Below are 10,436 nucleotides of genomic sequence, written 5' to 3'. Positions count from 1 at the left end.
TGGTTAATTTATTAAATCAAAAAAGCTCCTTTAGACCCAATACACTTCTGCAAACTAGTTGTAAGTTTATAAATACCACCTGCAAAGAATTGGATATCCTTTTACGCAATGTAGTATTCATAGACGCTGACAATTGATTTTTGGTTTGCAACCTTTATTCTTTTAAGAAATGTCCACATGTCGAAGGCTTAACCCAATGGACAGTTGAAATTATCTGATATTTTAGCACTATTAAAGAAAATCTTCAAATACTATGAATAATATTTGTATGATGAAGATATTTAATGGACAGCCATTTTCTGTATCAATATAATAACTATCTTTATTATCCAACATAAATCACAGAGTATGGGCTTAAAGAAATAAATGAAAAATTTGAAATTATAATGTCTGAGCAAATTTTTTTCTTTAAAAAAAGAAACTCAATTTATTAAAAATCTTTAGTGCCCACCCGCTAGTTTAACGGTAAGTTTGAGGGTTTACAAAGCTAAACTTCGGATTTCGATACAAACATGAAAATATCCTATATCTTGAAATACTGAACATAATGTGATTTTAAAATTATTCTCTAAAATAAAATATTAGATACAATAAAATTGATTGGTAATAAAATACATAGTAGATTTATTTATGATCATTTATTGTATTTTCCTCTCTTAAAACTACTATATTATGATGTTCAAGCGACGATGATGCAAATATGAAATGTTCTTTTCTGACATAAGAGGATTTTTTACTTGGCATTTAAGGCATTCGACTCGTAATCCGAGGGTTCGAATCCCCGTCGCACCAAACATGCTCGCCGTTTCAGCTGTGGGAGTATTATAATGTGACGGTCAATCCCACTATTCATTGGTAAAAGAGTAGCAGTGTAAGACTAGAGGGAAGGCAGCTAGTCATCACCACCCACCGCCAACTTTTGGGCTACTCCTTTATCAACGAATAGTTGGATTGACCGACACATTATAACGCCCCCACGGCTGGGAGGGCATGTTTAGGTGCGACCGGGATTGGAACCCGCGACCCTCACATTACGAGTCGAACGCCTTAACACGCTTGGCTATGTCGGGCCCCAGCTTTTAATTACCTTTCATAAAACCAAGTTTTCAAAATAAAACAGCAAGATATTTTAAGATAATGAATTTAAAACACAAATTTTCTGCTCTTATTTAATTAATAATTTGAGTTTGAAAGTAATCACGACAAACAATATTAATTAAATAAATTATCTTGATTACCTTATCCAAATAAACATTGTAATTCTTTCTGAACTTTGTAATGTTTGAAAATATAATAAATTAAGACAAACATGAATATCGGTCATCCAATTATTATTTTCCACGTTTGAAATAACAAACTGTTATGAATCATAATATTCTATAATAAATACCACAAAACAGTATGTTAAATAAAATCTAAGCTGTAAAAAATTAAATTACCAATTTAGTAACAGCAAAATAATGAAATGGTTAACTTCTGTTAGTTGAAATCCCATGTATTGGAAGATATTTAGTTACACCACACAGTTGTCAAAATTTGTTGTTCACGTAAGTTTCAAGTTAAGAGTTGTTGTTGGCTTGCTACTTCATATTTGTTGTGTTCGTGTATCTTAAAATCAAAACTAGACTAAATTAATTATGCATTTCGCATGAAAACGTCAGTAAAAGTAACCGTATAAGTTTCTGAAAACAAAAAAAAAAACAACTTTTCTTTGATAATAACAGCTCTATTTTGACCTTCTGAGCTCTTGCTAACTTTGGGCAGTTAGGCCTTAAAATCATAAGTCTTTCTCACCAGTCAAAAGTCTCCAGTTTCATTATTTTACGTTACAAAATACGCAAGAAAGCATAATAAACGTATATCAGATTCATAGTTAGAATGTAGAACCTAGACGTGTTTCAAGTAAGCTACCTAACAGTTACAGATTGGATAGTAATAATCAACTTCCTTAAAGTCACCAAGTTGAGCTCCGTTGTCAGTGTGCATGATTCCATTAAAGAAACATTGACTTTCTTCGCTGGTGTAATCCACAGAGCGACATGGCGGCGTTTTCAGACATTCCTCTTGGCAAGCCTCTGGCGTCGCCGAAGTCGTACCTCCTATGTTGTTTTTGACAATTCCTTTTCCTTCTTGTCGACCAAAGTTCACTTCGTTTTTATGAAAGAAAATATAATAATTATTGGTATTTTACGTAGTAGCCTGAACTTCCTTAAGTAGAAAAACAACAGTCACTCTCGAAAACTCAAACAAAGTAACGTTGTGATATAATACTCGCTCTCTGGAGAAAAAAAAAAGGCTTTTTTTAACAAAACATTTTATCTGCGTTTAATAAAACATGAATAAATATGTTCTATGTTTATAATATTCTTATTTTCTTATTTTACTATCACTAATTTTGTTGTTTTAAATCGTGATTTATATGAATAATTTAATGTGCTTGCTTGTTTAACCTCCTCAGTTAGATATAGGAGGTTTATTATAATAATGTTCACTGTAAGGGGAGCTGTTTAGAAGTTCGATGTCGTGTTTCAAAATAGAAAATAAACATCAAAAACATTTATTTTCGTATTGTATATTTTTTGTTATTTACACAACTGTTAATTAGCTTAATTCTACTTATTTTCAGCAAAAAGTAAATAAAACCCGTTTTCTTTTCTCCTGAACATTTTTCGTGAAAATACACGATTTTATTGGGATAAATACTGAAAAATCAAATACAGATATTTTGTTTGTTTGTTTGGGAATTTCGCACAAAGTTACTCGAGGGCTATCTGTGCTAGCCGTCCCTAATTTAGCAATGTAAGACTAGAGGGAAGGCAGCTAGTCATCACCACCGACCGCCAACTCTTGGGCTACTCTTTACCAACGAATAGTGGGATTGACCGTCACATTATACACCCCCACGGCTGGGAGGGCGAGCATGTTTAGCGCGACGCGGGAAATACAGATATAAAAATCGAAAAGACTATGTTTTGACAGCTACTAATTGGTTTTGACAGTCAAACAGGTCTCAGAATAAATCTATTAATTAATATCAGACATTCATATATAATTCACAAATTATTCGTTACAAAAAATTGTTCAAACAATTTGAAATGAAAATAAATTAAATCACTTATAGACATTTTTTTTGACAGAAATAGTGAAGAATTTCAAGCCATAATTTGGAAGTTCTATTGAGATTATCTACTGATTATTTGGTCAACCAATACATAATTGCGGCTTTCAAATGTCCCCTATTTTCTCAGCTTACAAAGATAAATTTATCCATTAACCTACTCTAAAAGGTATCACCAATGCTGGGCTTGTAAAAGAAAAACAGTGCCATAAACGGGGCCGTAGACCGCTACCTCCTATTTTGACCACAAAACGCCACTTGTGTTTGATGTTGGCTTCATACATTTTGCTATTTACCTTTTTGACCAGTTGACTTCCTCTTCCCTCATACCCGGCATCAAGACGGTAAAATGAAAACGATTGTTATACTTAAATCGTTGATTTGATTGCTTAGCCGTTTAAGCAATCTCTTATTGAGGGAGAGGCTGTGAATTCCTTTACGAAACTTCATCGAAATTAGTTTGTTCAGTTCACAACTTGTGATACGAAACAGACAGACGTGCAATTCTTCTATATATATATATATTAGTTTGTTATAACCAAAACCAAACCGAAAAAAACCAAAAAACGCTGCATTAATTGGAAGGATCCCAGGGGACAGGCTATAATTTGGGATATAAACTGTACCTTAGGGTTTGGACGGGACTGAAAAGGTAGGACATACACTGTTGTGGGCATACACCGTCTACCAGTTTTAATCTCCATTCGCCAGCCTCACTTTGTTTTAATTTACTTAACTCTTCAGTATTAATATTTTCTTTATATATATATATATAACAAACTATATATATGTGTGTGTGTGTGTGTGTGTGTATGATATTATACAGTGCAGATGTCTTCGTCACCTAAGTTTATAAATTGTACATAAAAACATTAACAACTAAAATCGTTCCAGTACCCATGAGTAGCAATTATTAATATATTTACAGGGTTAATTAATCATTCTTGTCAATAAGTAATTCACGTATACACAATGACAATCAGCTTGAGTCACGGCTATGTTACCTTTCTATTAATCTCAAACTGTAACTCACTTTCATTTGTAAAAAAACATCTTTATATATTTTGTTCTTTTAAAAAGAGACATTATAAAGTTTAATTTTATATCATGATCAACTCCGGATTAAGGCATGGGCTTATCTGACTGAAGCCCAGAGTCTCACACTAATTAAGAGGCCTCAAGCTATGACTATAAATGTATTGCACTTAGAGGTTCTGTCTCGAGAGGACATGGGCCTGGCATGGCCAAGTGCGTAAGGCGTGCGACTCGTCCGAGGGTCGCGGGTTCGCGCCCGCGTCGCGCTAAACATGCTCGCCCTCCCAGCCGTGGGAGCGTATAATGTTACGGTCAATTCCACTATTCGTTGGTAAAAGAGTAGCCCAAGAGTTGGCGGTGGGTGATGATGACTAACTGCCTTCCCTCTAGTCTTACACTGCTAAATTAGGGACGGCTAGCACAGATAGCTCTCGAGTAGCTTTGTGCGAAATTCCAAAAAAACAAACAAACTCAAGAGGACATCTATAAGTTAAAAAGCTTAGGGCCAATAAAACCCTTAATACGGCTTTGGTTGTGATCTTTTTTTAATGAAGAATCAAAAGTACAATAATATTACTGAAATTGTTAAAATATTAAATTCACATTTAACAGCCACAAGAAAGTGAAATAAGTATATAGAAAGTCTAAAACACATACGTCGCTCACAGTGAGGACCACAGGACCCACAGCGACATCTACACACATAAGCCATTGCAGACGAGAAGCGTGGAATGGGCATGTTATGACATTCACCTCCATGCAAACAGCTATCATTTCTGCATTTGATCTAAAAATGAATTATAATTTATAAACAATCGTAAAGTAATTCTTTAAAAAAAATAAACTTTTCACATATTAACTTATCACTTAAAACTTAAAAATGTTTAACGATGTCGTTCCAAAATTAAAATATGTTATCTACAATTTTGGAATCGAAAATGTAACTTAACAAAATTAGGTCAGAGATTTACTTTAATGAATAGCTTGCATTTTAAGAATTTCCAGTAACTTTTAATGAGAGTTTCTTTTATACTTGTAATTTATTATTTTTACAATATGCACATTTTCAAAATGTATTAAACTCTTTACAAGTAGTGAAAGCTAGTGTCAACGCGTCACTAACAACAGTTATCTTTACTTTAAAATCACCTCCCGCTAGTACAGCGGTAAGTCTATGGACTTACAACGTTAAAATCATGGGTTCGATTTCCATCAGTGGCTCAGTAAATAACCCAATGTAGCTTTGTTATAAGAAAAACATAAACATGGTTTCAAAATTATTTGGAAACGAAAGTTGATTTACCCAGAGTCAAATCGTGTGGTGTCATAACACATTGTTCGTTTGGAATTAAGCACAAAACTACACAATCGGTTACATGAGCTCTGTCTGCCACAGGTATCGAAACCGAGTTTCTCGTGGTGTGAATCAGCAAACATACCGCTTTACCAATGGGGGTGAGGTGGGTGCTTTCTTAATGTAAATCATGAGTATGCTAATCTAGCATATTATACCTGCCTGATAAACAAGCTTCGTATATTGTTAAATAAAAAATACCTAATCTGTCCCTTCAGGTATCAGGTGTACCAAGAAGAAGGTAGGTAAATTCCGTAGGTGATTCTCATACTGATAAAACGTGCATCTAGCAAAACTTAGTGCATAACTGAAAGGTTACGAACTTTCCTTCCGTGAATAATAATAATTTAAAAAAACATTTTCATAATGTTGTTCTTTTGTTGGAGTGTTTTTTAATTATGTAGTGAAAGTAGTTCAGTGTGCAATTGACGTGACGAAAGCTACTTTATTTCGTCCGTTAATATTGTTTAAACATTAATACACAATCGTAACTTGTTGTAGGCCTAAGTTACAAATAATATTTAAACGTTTTTCACACAGCGTAACTTATTGTAGGCCTAAGTTACAAATAATGTTTAAACGTTTTTTACACAGTCGTAACTTATTGTAGGCTTAAGTTACAAGTAACGTTTAATCTTCTCTAATAATACTGAGGTTAGTGTAAAATTGAGCTTCGCGAAAACACGTTGACTATTTCATTTTGCAAGTGTATTCACGGCACCAAAGGGGAAAATGTGGTTTTACGGGTAATGGTACGAGAGTTATAAACCCCCAGAAATACCACCTGGACAAGCTAACTACACAGTTATGCCCAGTCCAAGCAAACAAAATTCACTGTAAGTTTTACAGTTTGTTGTAATGTAGATGTAACGATTGAAAATATGGTATATATATTCTTTATTTTTAAAGAACACGAAGTTAAAGGCTTCCTGCATTTTGTTCAGAAGGGTTATTTGCTTATTCGCCTACTTTTAACAGGATTATATTTTTGATATATTTTTTGCTCGTGTAGATCATGTAATCTGTGTGTTTTTCTTATAGTAAAGCCACATCGGGCTATCTGCTGAGTCCACTGAGGGGAATCGAACCCCTGATTTTAACGTTGTAAATCCGTAGACTTATCGCTGTACTAGCGGGGAGCAGATCGCGTAATAAAATTAAACGCAATCTATGGATCTTAATCTTGACAGTTAATTTTTACACAATTAATTTTGCACTTATAATGAGGTTGACGTTAAAATATTTTATTATGAGTGTTTGTATTTTCTTATAACAAAGCCACATCAGTCTATGTGCTGAATCCACCGAGGGGAATCGAGTTCCTGAATTTAACGTTGTAAATCCGTAGACTGACCGCTGTACTAGCAGGGGACATTTTACTATGAAAGATTATATATTCGACAAATATCTAAGATAACTATTATATAACATGTACTATAAATACAGGTTAATCTAATGTTTGTATTTTATAAACAAATTTAGGACGAATATTCTGTGTGTCTTCCATCTCGTCAGCAGTTCTAAACATAGGGATGGCAGCAGATAGTCTTAAAAGCTTTGCTTTACACACAAACACACAGTGCTGTTTAAATATTTTCTGAAACTTTCTTTTACACTACATGTTAAATAATGGTTGACATGTTAAAATAGCTGAACGACATATACACTATATGGCCAAAAGTATGTGGACACCCCTTCTAATTATCGGTTCGGCTACTTCAGTCACACCCATTGCTAACAGGTACATAAAATCAAGCACACAGCCATGCAATCTCCATAGACAAACATTGGCAGTAGAATGGGTCGTACTGAAGAGCTCAGTGACTTTCAACATGGCACTCTCATGGGATGACACCTTTCCTACAAGTCAGTTGGTCAAAGTTCTGTCCTGCTAGAGCCTCTCTGGTCAATAAGTGCTGTTATTGTAAAGTAAAAACGTCTAGGAGCAGCAACAGCTCAGTCACGAAGCGGTAGGCCCCACAAGTTCACAGAACGGGACCGCCAAGTGACGAAGTGCGTAAAAATCGTCTGCTCACAGTTGCAACACTCACTACCGAGTTCCAAACTACCTCTGGAAACAACGTAATCATAAGAACTATTCATCGGAAGTTTTAGGAATGGGTTTCCATGGTCAAGCAGGCGCACACATGCCTACGATCACCGTACGCAATACGAAACGTCGGTTGGAGTGTTGTGAAGCACACATTGGACTCTGGAGCATTGGAAACGTGTTCTCTGGAGTGATGAATCAAGCTTCACTATCTGGCAGTCTGACGGACGAATATGGGTTTGGCGGATGCCAGGTGAATGCTACCTGTCTGAATGTATAGTGCCAATTGTAAAGGTTTGTAGAGGAGGAATAATGGTCTGGGGCTGTTTCTCATGGTTTGGGCTAGGCTCTTTAGTTCCAGTAAAGGAAAATCTTATTGGTACAGGATACAGTGACACTCTATGGAATTATGTGCTTCCAACTTTATGGCAATAGTTTGGAGAAGGCCCTGTGGAAGGATGCTCCCTTCCACAAAGCGAGGTCCATAAAGACATGGTTTGCCGAGGCTGGTGTGGAAAACTTGACTGGCCTGCACAGATCCCTGACCTCAACCCCATTGAACACCTCTGGGATGAATTGAAACGCCAACTGCAAGCGAGGCTTTCTCGCTCGACATCACTATCCGACTTCACTAATGCTCTTGTGACTGAATAGGAGAGAATCCCCGCAGCCATGTTCCAAAATCTAGTGAAAAACCTTCCCAGAAGAGTGGAGGATTTTATAACACCATTTTATAATGCCCATGGTTTTGATATGAGATGTTTAACAAGCACATATGGGTGTGATGGTCAGGTGCCCACATACTTTTGGCCATGTGATGTATTAAATCAATATTTTAATTTCTTTTCAGTGTACTTTCACAGTAGATATCCAACAATATAGCTTACAGGCTTGAGAAACATGTACTCGATGTTCTCCATATCTTTTACACCAGGAAGATCTGTAAGAATGTCACAACCAGGTGGCGTTTCTTTGCATCTCCACCCGAAGCAGCTATCTCCCATTCTGAGACACTGGCGCATACAACCCATGGCAGGTGAAGTTAGAGACAATAAGAATGTTCTAGACAACGTTTCGTTAATTGTATTTAAATGATAAAAATAACTTCTCATAAAATTTAGGGGAGGTGAACTGAATACGACAAAATCAGAAAACAAATTAATAGAAAAACTCCATACGTATATAACCGCATACTTCATGTTTTGATACGAAACTAATCCCAACAAAACTTGATTAATATTCAGTATAACTCAAGAACAGATAAACATTTATTCTTGGCTACCTTAATAATGTAAATAAAGGTCGGGAACTGTGTGCTTGACGCAGTAACTGCGAACCTATATATATATGACAACAACCTCGACGTTTCGTAACGTTTAGTCATAGGATTACGTTTTCATAATTAATTTCATATGAATTTCCAGGTAGAATCAAAAGCGGATGTCATTTTAGTAACTAGGTCTATTTAAGTACTTCTTTTATACAGAACGAAAATAACCCTGGCTCACTAGGAATGTTTTACTTCGTATTGTTACTCTGCGCCATAAAACGTGAAACCTACCCACGCGCCCTCTTCGTGCTGTTTTTACTCACTCTTTCAAAGCTCTACCCATAAAGCCAAACTAATCGTAACTGTGTAGGATGGTGACTTTTTTTTTTTTATTACTACTTTTCGCAGAAGAATCACGGACCTGAAGTCGGTGTAACAGTTATTCAAGTTATTAATTGTCGGAAATTGCTTTGGAGAGCACCCAGACGTGACGAGTTTGTATTATAAGTTCGTTATATCAACATTGCTCAGGATACCTCGCAACACGGACCAATAACGTAAATCTTCGAAAAGATATATTCGTTCATCACGTAATACCAGCTCAAGTCACGCAAAAACTAATGGTAAAATTGAAGAACAAGTAAAATGAACGTTGTAAAAGAAATGTAGCGTTTTTAGAGACTACAAAATGTAGATCTATGAATCCACGACTTTTACGTGAAATCTTTATTAGATTGTAAGGTTTCTTTGAATTTCGTGCAAAGCTACACGAGGGCTATCTGCGCTAGCCGTCCCTAATTTAGCAGTGTAAGACGAGAGGGAAGGAAGCTAGTCATCACCACCCACCACCAACTATTGAACTACTCTTTTACCAACGAATAGTGGGATTGACTTCTCACTATTATGCCCCCATGGCTTAAAGGGCAAGCATGTTCGGTGTGACGAGGATTCGAACTCGCGACCCTCAGATTACGAGTCGAACGCCGTGACCTACCTGGCCATGCTGGGCCTCATTAGATTGTTTGTTTGTTTGTTTTGGAATTTCGCACAAAGCTACTCGAGGGCTATCTGTGCTAGCCGTCCCTAATTTAGCAGTGTAAGACTAGAGGGAAGGCAGCTAGTCATCACCACCCACCGCCAACTCTTGGGCTACTCTTTTACCAACGAATAGTGGGATTGACCGTCACATTATACACCCCCCACGGCTGGGAGGGCGAGCATGTTTAGCGCGACGCGGGCGCGAACCCGCGACCCTCGGATTACGAGTCGCACGCCTTACGCGCTAGGCCCCTCATTAGATTATAAAGAGTGACAACTTAAGATATCATTCTTTTCAAATATCACGATATTTGGTTTTCTTTTTCTGAAATAAGCTTCGTATATATTGTTCTAACCTTCGCTCATGTGCACCGTACAGACTTATTCATATTTCACTTTCCATAATAAATGTTTTTTAACATATCAAACTGTACTGTTGTAAACTATATTTTTTAAGTTGCAATTTATTTGTTTGTTAAAGAGAACAGTAGGTTGTGTATGATAACGCAAAGATGAATAAAATTAACGAAATAGGCCTAGAATTCCTAGAAAGTTCATCATGAACCCAACC

At 36.2% G+C, this 10,436-nt stretch overlaps 1 protein-coding gene across 1 annotated transcript; it reads right to left on the bottom strand.

Annotated features, from left to right (window-relative positions):
• Positions 1 to 1,314: 1,314 nt before the first annotated feature.
• On the bottom strand, positions 1,315 to 8,855 carry LOC143252141 (uncharacterized). The gene is made up of 3 exons (XM_076503830.1): positions 8,445 to 8,855; positions 4,811 to 4,940; positions 1,315 to 2,147 (listed from the first exon to the last, which is right to left on the bottom strand). Exons 1-3 carry the CDS (start codon positions 8,754 to 8,756, stop codon positions 1,912 to 1,914), a joined length of 678 nt encoding a protein of 225 aa, XP_076359945.1. The 5' UTR covers positions 8,757 to 8,855; the 3' UTR covers positions 1,315 to 1,911.
• Between the last annotated feature and the right edge of the window lie 1,581 nt (positions 8,856 to 10,436).

Source organism: Tachypleus tridentatus, chromosome 6, assembly GCF_004210375.1.
Source record: "Tachypleus tridentatus isolate NWPU-2018 chromosome 6, ASM421037v1, whole genome shotgun sequence".
Classification (NCBI taxonomy): domain Eukaryota; kingdom Metazoa; phylum Arthropoda; class Merostomata; order Xiphosura; family Limulidae; genus Tachypleus; species Tachypleus tridentatus.
Note: the sequence above shows the minus strand (reverse complement) of the source record. Positions and strands in the feature narration are given on the sequence as shown.

What these genes read in the sequence shown, in the direction of transcription:
- LOC143252141 (XM_076503830.1), bottom strand. Translation starts at nt 8,756, where the DNA reads ATGAAGTATGCGGTTATATACGTATGGAGTTTTTCTATTAATTTGTTT. An exon ending in AGTACATGTTTCTCAAGCCT is followed by an intron (nt 4,941 to 8,444) that starts GTAAGCTATATT and finishes ATTCATTTTTAG; the next exon opens with ATCAAATGCAGAAATGATAG. An exon ending in TGGTCCTCACTGTGAGCGAC is followed by an intron (nt 2,148 to 4,810) that starts GTATGTGTTTTA and finishes ATAAAAACGAAG; the next exon opens with TGAACTTTGGTCGACAAGAA.